Below are 20,347 nucleotides of genomic sequence, written 5' to 3' on the forward strand. Positions count from 1 at the left end.
AACAGTTGGCTTGTGCAAATATTCTCCACCAAACTTGGCAATGACCCCCTTAGCAAAATTCTCAAGACACTTGAGTGTCGTAGTTGCACCTAGTCGAATGTGGTCATCCGTTTTGTCAGCAGGTACACCATACGCCAACATATGCATGGTTGTTGTGCACTTCTATAAAGCCGATAGACTTGGATGGCCGAGGGCATCTACCCTTTGAGTGAAGTAGGGAGACCACTCACCAAGCGCTTGAACAATGCGTAGAAAGAGGGGTTTTCCCATGTGGAACCTTCTACGAAAGTAGTAATCGGGATAGGTAGGATTATCAGAGAAGTAATCTGCTATGAGAAGTTGGTTGTAAAATTCTCTCTTCCTGTCAATATATGTCCTAGGGCTGACCGACGCCTAGTACTTGGAGCTGCTAGTGCATCATGAATATTGGTAGCTATTTGTGCAGCAAAGTTGTTGAGAATATTATGTTGAGCCAAGTAATCTTCTAGCGAGAACACTTCTGTCGGGTCAACGGTGTCATCTTCGAACTCACCGGAACTCGATTGTGACATATTGCAAGTTGAGCTACAATTTAAATATCAAGTAGTAAGAATTATGCACACAACTACACCTGGAACTGTAATCTTGGACAGGGCCATTTTCTAAGTTATTAATCAGAATAGAACAGGCATTCCACAAATAAAGAAAGCAAAATCCTAACATAGCAGATACTTCTACTAACTTCAACAATCTGGAACAGGTTGGGAGTTTACTGAAGTTAGTATACTGAAGTTACTAACTTCAACAGATACTTCTACTAACAGATATGCTGAAGTAATCTGTAACATAGCAAAATCCTAGCATATCTGAATCAATTTGCTCAAGATTTGGAAATATTTCCTTCAATGGGGATGAATAGTTGGGAGGTCACTGAAATATTTCCTTCAAGATTCAGTTTAGCATATCTGAATCGCAACTATTGTTTACTGAACCAGATTCAGTTGATCAAAGAACATGAAGAGACAGAGTAAATCACATACCTGCAGGACGACGTCGACGGTAGGCTGAGGACGAGGGTGAGGACAAGGACGGCAGGCTGAGGACGACGCCGACGGCAGGCTGAGGACGAGGACGACAGGTTGAGGATCGGGCAGGAAGACCAAATCAGATCGGGCTCCTCTTGTTCGCGCCTCAGATCAGAGACAGTGGCAGGCTGACAGCGCCGACGACGCGCTGGCTGGACAGCGTCAGCATCGACGGCGGGTTGAGGACGAGGTGTGTCGCCTTCTCCTCTTCCCCCGATTCGCCCCTCCCTTCCCCCGATTCGCGCCCTGCCTTCTCCCGATTCGCGCCCGCCCTTCTCCCCTTCCCCCGATTCCCGCGTTTTTGCTGGGTAGTCCACACGGCGTCGCCCGAGCGAGGCGCCGGATCCACACCGCGTCGCCCGAGCGGCTGCCTGGTGCTTTTGTCAGGGAAGAGGCGAGCTCTTTTGCAGGAGGCCGTTTTGCTCTGCAAGCAACAGGTTCGGAGGAGGTGGCATCGGACATGTAGACGTGGCAGATGAGGCATCGGTTCAGAGTGAAACGCTGTACATGCTCTAAGTGAGAAGTCTGGTAGTGGAATAAATAAATCTGCCGTCCAACCTTTTTTCTTGCTTTATAAACAAATGATGACGATGATGACGACGATGAGGACGGAGGTCGCTGACAGGCGGGGCCGGACGGCGGGTGACGTGGCCGGTCCGGCTCTCTCTGGAATTAATTAACAAGAAACGGGAAAAGAGCATCATGAGAAGGGCAGTGAAGGGCGTTGGAGTCTCAGATGCTCCCCTCGTCGTCTTCTTTCTTTCTTTCTTATCCCCACACCACACGTCACGTTTTTCATCATCTCTTCTATAAACAGAGAGAGAGAGAGAGCTCAGCTCATCGTCTCCACCCATCCGCCTCCCACTATCTCCTCCCATTCTTGCTCTCGTCTCCACGCATCGGCACAGAGCAGAGCAGGGTCGTCGGCGGCGATATCGATGGCGCTCAAGGCCTCCTTTTCCGGCGAGCTCGCCGGCGCCCCCTCCCTCCTCGACTCCGGCTCCGGCTCCGGCAGCAGCAGGGGAGGGGCCGCCTTCCGCCACCGCCAACGCCAGCGATGCAAAGGTTTCCTTCCTTGCTTGCTCTGGATTGATTCTTTTCCATGTTTCCCGGATCCAACTGTGTGGAATGGATGTTCTTCATCTCCATTCTTGTTTTCACTTCATTTCATTTTTTAAGCCGTCAGTTCCCATGAGGTGACTGCCTGCCTACAACCACTTGCGAGTGCTAGTAGCAAGATAGATAGATAGGATTGCTTTTAAAATCCCACTCTGCAACTGCAACTGCAAACATAGTGCTGCTGTAAACTCATATAAATAATGTGATCTACATGCAATTACTGCTTGCCTCTTCTACTACTGCTATCTATTCTATTCTGATAAAGAATTGGTTCCCTGTCAAGCTTCTTGCTTCTTCTTCTTGTGCTTTCTTTGGTCTCTCAAGAACAAGAAGAAGAAGAAAAGAAAACGAAATTTGTTCGTTTTCGCGGGTTCTTGAGAATATATATACATATGGTTGGTTAATACAGCATGTCAGTGCAAAGTGCACGCACGCTCACTACTGATATCATCTCACGATGCCTAACCGTTTTGATTTGGACGTCCTTCAAAAGCCACGATTTCCTTTCCTTTCCTTCCACCATCATCTTATATAAAAAGTTAAAAAAAAAAACTTAATTTGCCATATGAAAAAGAGGCCACAAACTTGAGAATTTGATATAATACTTTTCTGTCTAGGCTGTTATCAGTTACCTGTCTGTCAGTGTAGAAAGAATCCCCTCTTTTCTTCTTATGAAATATCGTCCGAGGGGCCGTTTGCCAATTCCATCCTCTGGCTGGCTGGAATATCTGCTAATGTTCCTTCCAAAGTTCCAAGAATATATTCCATCTCCTACTTTCCAGTGACATGATATTTTCAATTCTTCATTCACAGGAGGAGCACTGCTCTGCTCTGCTCTGTGCCTCTCTTCACTGCCTTTCTTACTTACTTTTAGGCTGATTAATCAGTTGATTTGTTTGGTTGGTGCACTGCACAGTGATCCGTGTGGGGGTTTACATGAATGATTTCACCAAACATGAACATTAATATTTAATGGTCTACAATAATTCAGATATCGAATTTTCATCGAGTTCCTTTAGCATAGTGCCTCTGTAGTGGTGGTCTAATTCTAATTCTAATGGAAGTGTGCAACTTTGGTTCGTCAGTGGCGCATGTTGCTTTCTACTAAAATCTTAGTTTGACTTGACCTGGTGTTGCTCATTTCCAGTGGACTTCACGTTTCAAAGGAGGGACAAGAGAGCAGTCTACCTGACAAGGACATGCTGCTCTATGCAGCAGGGCCCGCCGCCCGCCTGGCCCGGCCGAGCCGTCGTGGAACCCGGGAGGAGGTCGTGGGAGGGCCCCAAGCCCATCTCCATCGTCGGCTCAACTGGTTCCATAGGGACACAAGTAAGTTGTTTCAAAGATGCGTCTAGCTATAGTCAACACAAAGTATTCGACACGTTTATCTTCTGCTGTGGTAATTAACGGTTTCTCCGCCTTTTTATTTTTGCGTAACTGAAAAAAGACATTGGACATCGTCGCGGAGAATCCTGATAAGTTCCGGGTTGTTGCTCTAGCTGCTGGCTCCAATGTCACTCTTCTAGCTGATCAGGTACAATCATCTATCTTGTGACTTGTGAGTATATTTTGTTCCATTCCATTTTATCACCTTTTTTTCTGAATTTGTAAGAGACAGTTGCTGCGCATGTAGTACTAGTTTTAACTGGATGAAAGTCACCGTCGAATTTAACAGGTGAAAACGTTCAAACCAAAGCTGGTTGCGCTAAGGGACGAGTCATTACTTAACGAGCTAAAGGAAGCGTTAGCTGGTTGTGAGGAGATGCCGGAAATTATTCCTGGGGAGCAAGGTGTCATAGAGGTAACAAGAAATTTCTTCTGATCCTATATGCATAATAATAACGAATCAATGCTTTCCACAGAATCTCACAAAAATATCCAACTCTTCAATAATAGGTTGCTCGCCACCCAGATGCAGTTACAGTCGTTACCGGCATAGTAGGGTGTGCAGGACTCAAGGTAATTTATGTTTTTATTTATTGCATATTTTTTACCTTCATATTTTTTTTATAGTTTTTAAGGTGTTAACAAAACTCGGTATGGGACAGCCTAATCGATAGTGCCGTAGTGGTGCAACCAATATCCTATCCTTAACAGTTTAGAGCATTGGTCCATGGCTCCTTTATGAAACTGCATATCACTAGGCCCATCATGCCTCAGTGGTGCTACTTTCAGACCTCTGCTTAATATCTTACCTTATCTTCGCATTTCCAGAGAACTCAACATTATCATGCTATTGTTAAAATTTTCTCTCCTCCACTTGGGATGGTTGGATTGAAAAAAATATAGATGTAGCCAAATCAGATTATGTATGCTTGCTGAAGCTACTATGAAGGCCAACTAAAATATCCATAATTATTTTTGTGTTTATCAGCCTACAGTTGCAGCAATTGAAGCTGGGAAAGACATAGCACTGGCGAACAAGGAGACACTTATTGCAGGCGGCCCGTTCGTGCTTCCCCTTGCGCACAAGCACAATGTGAAAATACTTCCTGCTGATTCAGAGCATTCTGCAATATTTCAGGTACATACCATAAAAACAGTTACTTCTTGCCGCAGTCATATTTTTTCACCACGATGCAAATTTAAGTGTACAAATAAACTAACTGATAGAGGCTTTATCGTGGTACTTGTAACATCAGTATTTTGATTTTTTGTTAATATTGTGATTTTTTTCCCCTATAGTGTATACAAGGCTTGTCTGAAGGATCACTTCGTCGTGTTATCCTGACTGCGTCTGGCGGTGCTTTCAGGTAAGTCTGTTTGATGTCATGTGTATTGTACATGCTTTGCTTCGAGAAGCATCAAACGCCATCTTATATCAATTGATGATGACAGGGACTGGCCAGTAGAGAAGCTGAAAGACGTAAAGGTTGCCGATGCTTTGAAGCACCCAAATTGGAGCATGGGGAAGAAAATCACAGTAGATTCTGCTACTTTATTCAACAAGGTGCTTAGAAATTTCCTCAACTTTATGCTGAAAATTTAACTTCCTTTCTTATGTTTGTCTCTGTTTAATCGCTATAGCGACAAGTTGATTCTTGCAGGGGTTAGAAGTTATCGAGGCACATTATTTGTTTGGTGCTGAATATGATGACATTGACATTGTGATTCACCCGCAATCCATCATACACTCCATGATTGAAACCCAGGTGAGGTCCTACAACATAGTTATCACTTCTTTCCGAGAAGCATATATTCTTAACGACAGTGTAACACACGCACACGTCATGCCGGTGCGGTGCATATCATTTATTCTTGCTTTCTCTAGCAGTACACTTAGCGTATCGGACCGGCGGAATCTGAGGTTTATGTTCCTTCGGGTCCTTGAGGGAGGCTGATATGCGAACTGTGTTTATAAGAATTTATAAGAATTCACATATGGCTTAATGTCAATCTTCAAGTGTTCATGAAGCTCTATTATTTCATCAGGATTCATCTGTCCTGGCGCAGCTCGGATGGCCAGACATGCGGCTACCGATCCTATACACCTTATCCTGGCCGGACAGAGTCTATTGCTCCGAGGTCACCTGGCCCCGGCTAGACCTTTGCAAGTACAGCCCTCTCCCAGCTCCACAATTTTGTTCAAAAATGTCCTCTAAGAATTTGCAGATTAATTTCTTAGCTAATTGATTGCAATTGGACAACGCAGGCTGGGTTCGCTGACATTCAAAGCTCCCGACAACGTGAAATACCCATCGGTGGATCTTGCGTACGCAGCAGGGCGAGCCGGGGGCACCATGACAGGAGTTTTGAGTGCTGCTAATGAGAAGGCGGTGGAGCTGTTCATCGACGAAAAGTATGATATGATTCTTTTCTGCATGCCATCATCCTTCTTTTCTCTTGTTTTTTAGACAAAGCATTGCATAGTGGATGCCATGTTCTGATTTGGTTGACGCAACTATGTTCCGCGTGTCTGTTGTGGTGATAGCAGCATCGCGATAAAAAGATTCTTTGGTATCAACCAAAGTTCATAAAAATTCTTTGCGTAGTCTGACTTGAAATGAGAATGTATGTCCTTAAAGCTCATATTCTCAGACACTTTGAACCATTAACCTATACGTTACGGATTATAATAACTCTAGAATCTTGATTTCGCAACCGACTAACATAGTTTAGGTTAAGTTTGGCCCACCTATTGTTGCAATTCCTCATCTCTGTTGTTCTTTTTGCAGGATCAGCTACCTGGATATCTTCAAGGTGGTGGAGATGACATGCGACGCACACCGCAACGAGCTGGTGACAAGCCCGTCGCTCGAGGAGATCATACATTACGACCAGTGGGCGAGGAAGTTCGCCGCCAACCTACAGCCATCGTCATCTGGACGGAGCCCTGTGCTCGCCTAAGGCCCTGTTTGGAACAAGGGACGTTTGTGTGCACGGTTCTTCCCGGAGCCTGCCAATGAAGCATACAAGATGTACACTACTCCTCCCATGGCCTGACCTTGGTGAAATTGGTCATGTGGAAATCAAGCTTAGATATTTCAACGGGCATACATAGGTTGCCTTCCTGAAATGTAAATCATGTGTTGGCATGAATAAATCATGTATAATTTTGATGGATGGATTGATGAAAGAAATAGGGAAGACTCTAAACACATGCATCCCTACAGTTTTGACTGTCATGGTTACAGAAATTTCATTTTCAGAAACATCCATGTTTCCTTCAAAACATACTCAAAGTTCAAAAAAATAATCCAATAACATCCAAAGGTGGTGGCAAGAAAACCAACCTAGCCAAGATTGTAGTTATTTCTTTCCTTTTCGCTAGGCAGTGCTCCCCAGATCATCATCCACAATTCCACATTACAGTTCACAAGAATTGCAATGAAGATAAGCACCGACAAAAGGTAGTCTATCTAATCACCGACAAAAGGAAGCGCACGAACCAACCTGAGACAGTTCCCACTGGATTCCGGGAGAAGCCATGCAGCTTTAGGTAGCATCAAAAGCACTCACCAGAATCTGATGCCCTTCCATCATAAATACTACCACACTCAACATATCTATACTCAAAAAGATAACCGACCCGGGACAGCATTCCCAACGCGATATTCCTTATCCCAGCAAGCTCAAAAAGGTACCAACCACAGGTCCGCAGCACGGGTAAATTTAACGGGGGAATCCCTTAATACGATAGCATTAGTTGTGCAAGTACATGAATCCTTTATACAAACTCGTCAAACAAGAGATGTAGACACAAATGTTCTAAAGTAGCTGGAGATAGCGATGTTCGACAAGAGATAGGCCTGGGCTTCCGGTGTGGCGGTAGTAGGCAAGTAACATGCCGCCACTGGGCGGCGGAGGAGGGTGATCTAGTGGCCGTATTTCTGGAACTCCCATTCGCTGTTGTCTGCAAGGTTGAACAACAAAAAGATTATGGTCAGTATGAAGATTTCAAACAAGATGAACTTCTGCCATACAGGAACTGTGGTTACCTAGTGGGCACACTTGGCGAGTCTTGAGCCACCTGCTGATGCAGTGGAAGTGGAAAGCATGATTACAGACACCTGTAGTGCACAAGAGCACAGCATGTTAGGTCCACTGAAGGCAAGAATGCTACATTTATTGCACTATATTCGTTTCAGAAAGAAAAGAATTGACCTCAAAGACTGTCCAGGGGATATAGCTTGGCAAATTTACTCGGTCGCAACAAAATTTTAATGACTTCCATTATCAAATATCAAACATTCCAATTAATCACACCCACATTAACTGCCCAATGAGGACATCCTACTATCTTCTGGGTCAATACCTATTCATGTCTTGACACTACAATTACATGACTAGATATAGCATCAACAAATTCATATCTCATGGATGACTGATCTACGCTGCAGCCATAAGCACCAGTGTAAAATTATCTTGTGTTCTCATTTTCTCACGGTCCACCAGCAGTGGTCATTATTACTACTCAAGCTACAGTGTGGTGACAGGATTTTCTTTTCACATATGGAAATACACAACTTACAGTAATACAAGCTCATCGGAAACATAAGTGATGTAACATGCAGAAAACAGGGGCTGTAATCCTGATTCGCCAACAAGGGCAACAATAACCCATAGTCGTCAGCTAAATATATACTAGAATACTTAAACATGGAAATCTTGTAATAGAACCAGGCCCCTGTGTCTCACAAAAGATGTACCCAACTAAGAAGGAAGTTTTAGTCTTCCTTCTTTTTTAGCAATATAAGTGGGTCTATTTCGTAGTAACCACACTCCGCCTCCCCTCCTGCGCACAAAATGGTCCCAAGAAGACCCACCCACGGTTGTTCAGGGCTAAAATATAACATTGGAACATTGGAGCCTCAGTTTGCAACACAAAAAAAAAACAGAGCAGAGATGTGTATTGTGCTTTTACCCTTGATGGTTTACATATAACATTTTTTTTTTCGAAGCCCCGGCATTGAATCCATATCTGTTGCTTTATTATCTGCTTCATCTTTGTAGGTGTCAGTACCAAAAACCCTTGTCTGAATTATTCAACAAGCAGGCCATCTAAAGTCTAGAAGGGAAACAGGGGAGAAGGCGTATTCGCAGAAGAAGCGAAGAGTAACGCGCCTTGGATGGTGACGAGCTCCCAGATATAACGGCAGAGAGTGGTGGTGGCAACTTATACCTTTCCTATTCGAGATGGTCTCAGCTACGCAAGTATTTAGTACGCTTGCTACATTGTAAAGTGTAACTGAACTGTGATGGATTCAGACAGTGCGGGCGCTATATAAAGTAAAGAGGCTGGTAATGAGAAGGATAGGAAGAAAAACCAGCTAATTTACTAGTTGCCGTAGGCGTTTGCGCACTAGAATAGAACCCTAGTTACATGGTTGTGCACATACATGGTTGTGAAGCGGCAATTGGCTACGGTGGAACATAGTTACATGGTTCATTGTGCTTAATTTAAACAAGATGCAGAGCCAAAGCATGGGAAGAATAGAAGGGAAGAGAAGATACCCCATGCGACTGTGCACTCCTCGCTGGTAGCGCTGGCCTGGTTGGCCTGGCACTCGATGCCTGCAGCCATACATAGCAGATCAGCAGATCAATCAAACCATAGCCAGCCGCAGATGGCCAAATAAAAGATAGAATAGAAAAAGAAGAAAAAAGAAGAAGGAAAGAAGTAAGCTTACATAGATCCATGATGTGGTTGCGGCAGATGGCGCAGTTGTCCACCACGATGTCTGCACACCAAACCAATCAATCAATCTATCTACTTCTTGATCGTGATTGTGACCAACTTCTTGATCTCGAAGCGCTTGCCGGGATGTTAGAGCGGACGGAGGGGAGGGGATCAGATCGGCGCTTACCCCAGGCCCATAGCGCGACGGCGTTCCACTTCTTGATCTCGAAGCGCTTGCCGGGCTTGCGGGACGACGACGACCCGGCCGCATCGCCGGCGGGGGCCGGCGGCGCCGCGTCGGGGGTGTCGGTCTCCATGGCAGACATCTCTCCGTGTGCTTGTGATTGTGATTGTGATTGGATGGTGGATCTGCGCCGTCTCTCTCTCTCTCTCTCTCTAATCTCTATCTATCCATCAATTAGTTTCAATTGCGTCTCAACTCCCCTAAAAAAAGACAAGAATTAGGTCTCAACCAACTTAAAAATAAAAGAACCGACGATTTCTCTGTTTTTGATTTTCTATTTCTTTCTTTTCTTCCATATATGTATAGGGAAAAGATTACATTCAACCGGCTGATCGCGGGCGCCCGTCTGCCGGCTTCGCGTCCGTTCGATCACAAAGTCCACAGCATCGCAGAAGCCGCTTTTTGTTTTTCGTGCGGCTCACCTATTGTTTCAGAACAGTTTTCTGCAGCTCACCTATTGTTTCACGTCAGTTTCCTGCACTCGCGTTTCAGGATCAGTCGAGTTTCCTGCAACTCGCCTGTTGTTTCAGGATCAGGACAATTTCAGGATCCTGCAACTCGCCCAACGCCTCCGCCGGCCGCCAGCAGCACGGGAGCGCCTACCACCACGCCGCACAGGTCAGCCCGTTCCACCTGCACCTCCACACCACCCACCCGCACCCGTCGTCGTCCTACTACTCCACCATGGACCACAGCAAGGAGGTGCGCAGCAGCGGCGACAACGCCTTCTTCTCCTCCGACGTCACCACGGACAGGGACCACCAGCACCACAGCAGCGCCGGCGGCCACGGCCAATGTTGTTTCAATAATTATTTCCGTAACACGTCCGTTGTTTCTGCAGCTAGATTGTTGCTTCGAGAATTAATTGGTTGGGGAAACGACTGGGCCACGTGCTAGCGCATACATCGGACGGTTATTCGGGTGACGGATGTTAGTATGGATCCGTCCGTGGACGCGTAGTTGTTCCCATAAAATATTGTATGCAAAAATTTCTTCTTTTTGATATGTTAACTACGAGGAAGAGTAAATGCCATCTGCCCCGCCAATCCACCACGGCAACCGCTTAAATGGCATCGCCTCACTGCCGAGCCCTAACAAGCCCGTTTCTCCGCTCCATCCACCAACCATCTCTCTAAACCTAGGGAAAGCATCAAGTAGTTATCTTTTGACCCTCACTAAACAATTCTCACACACGGTTCGTGTTGAACGGCATACCGACGAATAAAATCCTCCCCAAACCAGGAGAGTTGGCAGATCCTCCATTGGTACCGGGGGGTGAGGCGCAATCCCCTCGGTCGGTAGGGTGGCGAACGTGTGGCCGAAAGTACCAGAAGGAAGGTCGTACAAGGGGGTTACCTAGTTTTGGCCCTCGTGGTAAGGTAATAGCCAACATCCTATTTTTTGTTTTGCATTGATGTGGGAACACCTCGTGCCAGGGGCTTTCAGAATGATGAGGATTGTGACTACCGAGAGCATGGTCTACAAGGGGGTGGCTAGACTAATATATATACACGCAACTAATATATTCATACTGATCTTCTTTTTTAATAAAGATGAAACAAAAGCGGGATCAGCTCCTATCAACGGATCGCATACGAGTAATTCAAGAGGAAATAGCGGGATTTTTGCTCAACCAGGTCATAGGTTACAAAGGAAAATACAATTACAAGCTGTAACGACTCCATGTAATGATGTGCAAATTGTAGGGAAAATTGTATATATATGTGTGTGTGTAAATGGTCGTGCTAGAAATTCGATGATATATATATATATATATATATATATATATATATATATATATATATATATATAATAAAGCAAATACGATTTCTGGTCATTCGTCGTGGCATTTTTGCGAAAACACACTTCCGTTTCTTCTAAATCAACCCGCAGTCCTTTGCAGTCCTTTATTAAGTTGAAAAACGGTTCACTTTTACAGAATCACCCCTCCCTGCACGATGGGCTCGAGCACGGCGTACTCGCGGGAGCTTCGGGCGAAGGTCGTCGGCGGCTGGTGCCGGCGGTGTTGAGGCAGAAGGAAGTCGGTGCTCCGCCGCCCCTCCTCCTCCTCCCTTCCTCACCTTCTTTGTCGCCTGCCATCATAGACGGCAAAGACAATATCCCGGACGGCAAAGACAATACCACAGACAGCAAAGATTGTCACGGCCGGCAAAATTTCTACGTCAGCCTACGACGGCATAGGACCTTCTTTGCCTTCTGCCTCCACAAAGCGGACGGCAAAGCTCTTTGCCGTCCGCTTTCCTTAGGAGCAGTCGGCAAAGCGCTGGAGACGGCAGCCGACAGGCGTTGCCTCCGTTAGGGGTTAACGGAGCCTTTGTCGTCTGCCTCCCCGTCAATCTTTGCCGTCTGCCTTCTCCTCCCCTCCCCTCCCCTTCATCTTTGTCGTCTGCCTCCACGACCATCTTTGCCGCCTGCCGGGTCCTCCCCTCCCCCCTCTCTCCACTCTTTGTCGTCTGCCTCCTCCTCCCCCCTCCTTTGTGCCCTCTTCTTTGTCGTCTGCCCCCAGGAAGCAGACGGCAAAGAGACTATATGGCCAGCTGCTACTGCCCAGGTTGCACAGCTAGGCGCCACGTGGCACCTTTGTCGTCGGCTGGCAGACGGCAAAGGCCTTTGCCATCAGCTGGCAGATGGCAAAGAGCCTATATTTTCACATTTTTATTTATTTTTTCTATTTCACAGCACATATACATATAATTCATAGCACATATATCATAAATAGATCACAACACATATATGATATACATATAAAGCTCATCAATGCCATTTGTTCATCAACGTACATCCCATATATCAAAGGAACCAAAACATACAAAGTTTCATCCATATATACATACATATAGTTGCACATATATTGTTCATCAACACATACAAAGAACCAACACATTGTTCATCAACTCAAATAAAAACGAAAATAAAGCACTCCAACGCCAGCTTCCATGCATGTAGTACATCCAATCTGCAAAATGGGAATAAGAAAGTCAGAAGAAGAAGAAGAAGAACATATATATGACAAATAAGCTAAATTGAAGAAGAAAGAGAAGAAGCAAGAAGAGAACAAGGAGAAGAAAAACAAGAAGGAGGAGGAGGGGAAGGGGAAGGGGAAGGAGAAGGAGAAGGAGGAGGAGAAGAAGAAAAAAGAAGAGAAGAAGAAGGAGAAGAAGGAGAGAAGAAGAAGGAGAAGAAGGAGGGCTCCTTCTCCTTCTTCTTCTCCTCCTTCTCCTCCTTCTTCTCTTCTTCTCCTCCTCCTTCTTCTTCTTCTCCTTCTCCTTCTCTTCTTCTTCTCTTCTTCTTCTTCTTCTTCCTTCTCCTTATTTTTGAGCTAAATATTCCAATTATGTCATTTTAGAGAAAAACAAGCTAAGTATATAATATTCATGAGCTAACCAAGGTTCTTATGCCATTTTGTGCTTATTATGGTATTTTGGAGTTAAATGGGCTAATTATGTCATTGTTGGGTTAATTAAAGCAAGGATAATATGAAAGAGGAGAAGAAAGAGGAGGAGGAGAAGAAGAAGAAGAAATCAAGAAGGAGGAGGGGGAGAAGGACTAGAAGGTCCTTGGCCTTCTCCTCCTCCTCCTCCTCCTCCTCCTCCTCCTTCTCCTTCTTCTCTTCTTCTTCATCTCTTCTTCTTCTTCTATCTTTTCATTTTGCCTATTTCTTCTCCTCTTCTCCTCTTGTTGGAGCTAAATTACCTAATTATGTCTTTTTTGAGCTAAATATTCCAATTATGTCATTTTAGAGGAAAACAAGCTAAGTATATAATATTCATGAGCTAACCAAGGTTCTTGTGCCATTTTGAGCTTATTATGGTATTTTGGAGCTAAATGGGCTAATTATGTCATTGTTGGGTTAATTAAAGCAAGGATAATATGAAAGAGGAGAAGAAAGAGGAGGAGGAGAAGAATAAGAAGAAATCAAGAAGAAGGAGGATAAGGAGGAGGAGAAGGATAGAAGGGCCTTGGCCTTCTCCTCCTCCTCCTCCTCATCCTCCTCCTTCTCCTTCTTCTCTTGTTCTTCTTCTTCTTCTTCTTCTTTCTTTTCATTTTGCCTATTTCTTCTCCTCTTCTCCTCTTGTTGGAGCTAAATTACCTAATTATGTCTTTTTTGAGCTAAATGGGCTAATTATCCCATTTTAGAGGAAAACAAGCTAAGTATATAATATTAATGAGCTAACCAAGGTTCTTATGCCATTTTGAGCTTATTATGGTATTTTGGAGCTAAATGGACTAATTAATTCATTGTTGGGGAAACTAAAGCAATTGCAAGGATAATATGAAAGAGGAGAAGAAAGAGGAGGAGGAGGAGAAGAAGAAGAAATCAAGGAGGAGGAGGAGGAGAAGGACTAGAAGGCCCTTGGCCTTCTCCTCCTCCTCCTCCTCCTCCTTCTCCTTCTTCTCTTCTTCTTCTTCTTCTTCTATCTTTTCATTTTGCCTATTTCTTCTCCTCTTCTCCTCTTGTTGGATCTAAATTACCTAATTATGTCTTTTTGAGCTAAATGTTCCAATTATGTCATTTTAGAGGAAAACAAGCTAAGTATATAATATTCATGAGCTAACCAAGGTTCTTGTGCCATTTTGAGCTTATTATGGTATTTTGGAGCAAAATGGGCTAATTATGTCATTGTTGGGTTAATTAAAGCAAGGATAATATGAAAGAGGAGAAGAACGAGGAGGAGGAGGAGAAGAAGAAGAAATCAAGAAGAAGGAGGAGGAGGAGAAGGATAGAAGGTCCTTGGCCTTCTCCTCCTCCTCCTCCTCCTCCTCCTCCTCCTCCTCCTTCTCCTTCTTCTCTTCTTCTTCTTCTTCTTCTTCTTGCTTTTCATTTTTCCTATTTCTTCTCCTCTTCTCCTCTTGTTGGAGCTAAATTACCTAATTATGTCTTTTTTGAGCTAAATGGGCTAATTATCCCATTTTAGAAGCTAATTAAAGACGGCAAAGCTGTTGCCGCGCCCGGTAAGCCAGATGCCGGGAAGAAGAAAAAGAACGGACCCAAGCCTGAGACTGAGTGCTTCTATTGCAAGGGAAAGGGTCATTGGAAGCGGAACTGCCCCAAATACTTAGCGGACAAGAAGGCCGGCAACGTTAAAGGTATATGTGATATACATGTTATTGATGTGTACCCTACCAACGCTCGTAGTAGCTCCTGGGTATTTGATACCGGTGCTGTTGCTCACATTTGCAACTCAAAGCAGGAACTGCGGAATAAGCGGAGACTGGAAAAGGACGAGGTGACGATGCGCGTCGGGAATGGTTCAAAGGTCGATGTGATCGCCGTCGGCACGCTACCTCTACATCTACCATCGGGATTAGTTTTAAACCTTAATAATTGTTATTTAGTACCAGCTTTAAGCATGAACATTGTATCAGGGTCTTGCTTAATGCGAGACGGCTACTCATTTAAGTCAGAGAATAATGGTTGTTCTATTTATATGAGTGATATGTTTTATGGTCATGCTCCGCTGGTGAATGGTTTATTCTTGATGAATCTCGATCGTGATGTTACACATATTCATAATGTGAGTACCAAAAGATGCAAAGTTGATAATGATAGTCCCACATACTTGTGGCACTGCCGCCTTGGTCATATCGGCGTTAAGCGCATGAAGAAGCTCCATACTGATGGACTATTAGAGTCTCTTGACTTTGAATCATTTGACACATGCAAACCGTGCCTCATGGACAAGATGACTAAGACTCCATTCTCAGGAATAATGGAGAGAGCAAGCGACTTATTGGAAATAATACATACTGATGTGTGTGGTCCAATGAACGTTGAAGCTCGCGGTGGTTATCGTTATGTTCTCACTCTCACCGATGATTTGAGTAGGTATGGGTATATCTACTTGACGAAGCAAAAATCTGAGACGTTTGAAAAGTTCAAGGAATTTCAGAGTGAGGTTGAGAATCAACGTGACAGAAAAATTAAATGTCTACGATCTGATCGTGGAGGAGAATATTTGAGTCATGAGTTTGGCACACACCTAAGGAAGTGTGGAATCATTTCACAACTGACGCCGCCTGGCACACCACAACGCAACGGAGTGTCTGAACATCGTAATCACACTTTATTAGATATGGTACGATCTATGATGTCTCTTACCGACTTACCGCTATCATTTTGGGGATACGCATTAGAAACTGCAGCATTCACTTTAAATAGGGCACCGTCTAAATCCGTTGAGACGACACCGTATGAACTATGGTTTGGCAAGAAACCTAAGTTGTCGTTTCTTAAAGTTTGGGGCTGCGATGCTTATGTGAAGAAACTTCAACCAGAAAAGCTCGAACCCAAAGCGGAGAAATGCGTATTCATAGGATACCCTAAGGAAACTATTGGGTATACCTTCTATCTTAGATCCGAAGGTAAAACCTTTGTTGCCAAGAACGGATCCTTTCTAGAGAAAGAGTTTCTCTCGAAAGAAGTAAGTGGGAGGAAGGTAGAACTTGATGAGGTAATTACACCCCCTCTCGAACAGGATAGTAGCGCAGCGCGGAAAGTTGTTCCTGTGGCGCCTACACCGACTGAAGAGGAAGTTAATGATGATGATCATGAAGCTTCGGATCAAGTTACTACTTAATCGCGAAGGTCCACAAGGGCACGCTCCGCACCAGAGTGGTACGGCAACCCTGTGATGGAAATCATGTTGTTAGACAACGGTGAACCTTCGAACTATGAAGAGGCGATGGCGGGCCCGGATTCCAACAAATGGTTTGAGGCCATGAAATCCGAGATAGGATCCATGTATGAGAACAAAGTATGGACTTTGGTGGACTTGCCCGATGACCGGCGAGCCATAGAAAATAAATGGATCTTCAAGAAGAAGACTGATGCAAACGGTAATGTAACCGTTTACAAAGCTCGACTTGTCGCAAAGGGTTCTCGACAAATTCAAGGAGTTGACTACAAAGAGACTTTCTCTCCCGTAGCGAAGCTGAAATCAGTCTGAATCATGTTAGCAATTGCCGCCTTTTATGACTATGAAATTTGGCAAATGGACGTCAAAATTGCGTTCCTTAACGGGAACCTTAAGGAAGAGTTGTATATGATGCAACCAGAAGGTTTTGTCGACCCTAAGGGTGCTAACAAAGTATGCAAGCTCCAGCGCTCCATCTATGGGCTGGTGCAAGCATCTCGGAGTTGGAACATTCGCTTTAATGCGTTTGGGTTCATACAGGTTTACGGAGAAGCCTGTCTGTACAAGAAAGTGAGTGGGAGCTCTGTAGCTTTCCTCATACTATATGTGGATGACATATTATTGATGGGGAATAATATAGAGATGTTGGAGAGCATAAAGGCCTATTTGAACAAGAGTTTTTCAATGAAGGACCTTGGAGAAGCTGCATACATATTAGGCATCAAGATCTATAGAGATAGATCGAGACGCCTCATAGGTCTTTCACAAAGTACATACCTTGACAAGATATTGAAGAAGTTCAATATGGAAAACTCAAAGAAAGGGTTCTTGCCAGTTTTGCAAGGTATGAGATTGAGTAAGACTCAGTCGCCGACCACGGCAGCAGATAGAGAGAAGATGAGCTCTGTCCCCTACGCTTCAGCCGTGGGCTCTCTAATGTATGCCATGTTGTGTACCAGACCTGATATAAACCTTGCCATAAGTTTGGTAGGGAGGTACCAAAGTGATCCGGGTATGGAACACTGGACAACGGTCAAGAATGTCCTTAAGTACCTGAAAAGGACTAAGGAAATGTTTCTCGTTTATGGAGGTGACGGAGAGCTCGTCATAAAGGGTTACGTCGACGCTAGCTTCGACACAGATCCGGATGACTCTAAGTCACAGACCGGATACGTATATGTGTTAAATGGTGGGGCAGTGAGCTGGTGCAGCAGCAAGCAAGAAATCGTGGCAGCATCTACATGTGAAGCGGAGTACATAGCTGCTTCAGAAGCGGCTCATGAAGGAATTTGGATGAAGGAGCTCGTCATCGACCTTGGAGTGGTTCCAAGCGCGTCGGGTCCTATGACACTCTTCTGTGATAACACTGGAGCCATTGCCATAGCCAAGGAGCCCAGGTTTCACCGGAAGACGAAGCACATCAAGCGCCGCTACAACTCCATCCAGGACCATGTCCAGAGTGGAGTGATAGATATTTGTAAAGTACACACGGATCTGAATATTGCAGACCCGTTGACTAAACCTCTTCCACGAGCAAAACATGATCAACACCATAATGCTATGGGTGTTCGATACATCACAATGTAACTAGATTATTGACTCTAGTGCAAGTGGGAGACTGTTGGAAATATGCCCTAGAGGCAATAATAAAATGGTTATTATCATATTTCCCTGTTCATGATAATCGTCTATTGTTCATGTTATAATTGTATTAACAGGAAACAGTAATACATGTGTGAATAAATAGATCACAATGTGTCCCTAGCAAGCCTCTAGTTGGCTAGCTCGTTAGTCAATAGATGATCATGGTTTCCTGATCATGGGCATTAGATGTCATTGATAACGGGATCACATCATTGGGAGAATGATGTGATGGACAAGACCCAATCATAAGCCTAACACTATATCGTGTTGTTCGTATGCTAATGCTTTTCTAATGTCAAGTATCTTTTCCTTCAACCGTGAGATTGTGCAACTCCCAGATACCGTAGGAGTGCTTTGGGTGTATCAAACGTCACAACGTAACTGGGTGACTATAAAGGTGCACTACGGGTACATCCGAAAGTGTCTGTAGGGTTGGTATGAATCGAGATCGGGATTTGTCGCTCCGTGTGACGGGGAGGTATCTCTGGGCCCACTCGGTAGAACATCATCATGAGCTCAATGTGACTAAGGAGTTAGTCACACGATGACGTGCTACGGAACGAGTAAAGAGACTTACCGGTAACGAGATTGAACAAGGTATAGGTATACCGACGATCGAATTTCGGGCAAGTTCTATATCGATAGACAAAGGGAATCGTATACGGGATTGATTGAATCCTTGACATCGTGGTTCATCCGATGAGATCATCGTGGAGCAAGTGGGAGCCACCATGGGTATCCAAACCCCGCTGATGGTTATTGGCCAGAGAGGTGTCTCAGTCATGTCTGCCTGTCTCCCGAACCCGTAGGGTCTACACACTTAAGGTTCGATGACGCTAGGGTTATAGGGAATTGTTATACGAGGTTACCGAAAGTTGTTCGGAGTCCCGGATGAGATCCCGGACGTCACGAGGAGCACCGGAATGGTCCGAACGTAAATATTGATATATAAGACGGATGGTTTCGGATACCGGAAGTGTTTCGGGCATCACCGGTAACGTACCGGGACCACCGGGACCACCGAAGGGGGACAACGACCCCGGGAGGTAAGGTGGGCCAAGTGGGGGTGGGAACCAGCCCCTAGGTGGGCTGGTGCGCCTCCCCACTCAGCCCATTGCGCAAGGGAGAGAAAAGGGGGGGGGCAAATCCTAAGCCAGGTGGGCCTAAGGCCCATCAGTTGGTGCGCCACCCCCTCCTCCCCCCTCTGGCCGCTGCACCACCCATCTGGGAGGGCTGCCGCACCCCCTAGGGTGGGAACCCTAGGGGTGGCACCCCCTCTCCCCTTCCCCTATATATAGTGGGCACTTTTGGCCATTTGGAATAAGACTTTTCCATCTCCCTCGGTGCAGCCCTGCTCTTCTTCCTCCTCCTCTCTGCCGGTGCTTGGCGAAGCCCTGCTGGGAGACCTCGTCTCTCCATCGACACCACGCGCGTCGTGCTGCTGGAGTTCTTCCCAACCTCTCCCTCCTCCTTGCTGGATCAAGGTGCGGGAGACGTGACGGGGCTGCACGTGTGTTGAACGCGGAGGTGTCGTAGTTCGGCACTAGATCGGAATCGCTGCGAGTACGACTCCATCAACCGCGTTCTAGCAACGCTTCCGCTTAGCGATCTTCAAAGGTATGAAGATGCTCTCACCCCTCTCTCATTGCTGGTCTCTTCATAGGAAGATCTGAATATGCGTAGAATTTTTTTGAATTTATGCTACGTTACCCAACAATAGGGACCTCGACAAAAATCATATATTTGACATATTCTGGCCAGTTTTCTATGCCATTACTCACTGATTTCGAGTCTCGGGGCAACCCGAACATTTAGGGAATCCCGGGGTCCCGTTACGGCGACCTCATAAAGACTCGAAGATTTGGTACATTCTGTGCAGTTTCCTATGCTATTACACACTGATATTGAGTCCAAGGACGATCCGAACATTACCCCGGGCCCCGTTACGGTGACCTTCTGAAAATTCACAGATTTGGTTCATCGTGGCTACTTTTCTATGATACTACTCATTGGTTTTGGATCCGGAGCGATCCGAACATTCCGTAACTTTTGGGGTTTGGTTACGGGGACCTCGACAAAACTCACATATTTGGAATTTTTTGGCTAGTTTTTTGTGCTATTGCACACGGATTTTGAGTCTGAGGGCTCCGAACGTTCGGGGAACCCTGGGTCCCTTTACGGTGACCTCGTGAAGACTCGCAAAGTTGGTCCATTCTGGGCAGTTTTTTATGTTATTACTCATTGATATTGGGTGTCGCGGCGATTCGAACGTTTAGGAAAGTCTAGCCAAAACTCGCATATTTGGTAGCCAATTTTTATGTTATTGGTCACTCATTTTGCATTCCAGTGCAATCTTAATGTTCGGGAAACCCCGTAACGACCTTGTGAAAACTCGCAGATTTGGTATTGTTTGGTTAGAGATTCAAAAAGGAGAGAGAGAGAGAGAGAGCGCAAAGGTGAAAGTAAAAAAGAGTAACAGCATTTGATTGGAGTTCCCCTT

At 45.1% G+C, this 20,347-nt stretch overlaps 2 protein-coding genes across 2 annotated transcripts; one reads left to right on the forward strand and one right to left on the reverse strand.

Moving 5' to 3' along the window:
• Positions 1-1,783: 1,783 nt before the first annotated feature.
• Positions 1,784-6,775, forward strand: LOC123442344 (1-deoxy-D-xylulose 5-phosphate reductoisomerase, chloroplastic). The gene is made up of 12 exons (XM_045118355.1): positions 1,784-2,129; positions 3,331-3,512; positions 3,631-3,717; positions 3,859-3,984; positions 4,080-4,142; positions 4,558-4,707; positions 4,869-4,936; positions 5,022-5,133; positions 5,231-5,335; positions 5,616-5,737; positions 5,836-5,982; positions 6,359-6,775. The coding sequence occupies exons 1-12, from the start codon at positions 2,003-2,005 to the stop codon at positions 6,528-6,530; spliced, it is 1,461 nt and encodes a 486-aa protein (XP_044974290.1). The 5' UTR covers positions 1,784-2,002; the 3' UTR covers positions 6,531-6,775.
• Positions 6,776-7,290: 515 nt separating this feature from the next.
• Positions 7,291-9,657, reverse strand: LOC123442346 (RING-box protein 1-like). Its single transcript, XM_045118356.1, has 5 exons — positions 9,491-9,657; positions 9,314-9,364; positions 9,138-9,197; positions 7,622-7,693; positions 7,291-7,536 (listed from the first exon to the last, which is right to left on the reverse strand). The coding sequence occupies exons 1-5, from the start codon at positions 9,627-9,629 to the stop codon at positions 7,499-7,501; spliced, it is 360 nt and encodes a 119-aa protein (XP_044974291.1). The 5' UTR covers positions 9,630-9,657; the 3' UTR covers positions 7,291-7,498.
• Positions 9,658-20,347: the final 10,690 nt, after the last annotated feature.

Source organism: Hordeum vulgare, chromosome 3H (assembly GCF_904849725.1).
Source record: "Hordeum vulgare subsp. vulgare chromosome 3H, MorexV3_pseudomolecules_assembly, whole genome shotgun sequence".
In the NCBI taxonomy this organism is placed as follows: Eukaryota; Viridiplantae; Streptophyta; class Magnoliopsida; order Poales; family Poaceae; genus Hordeum; species Hordeum vulgare.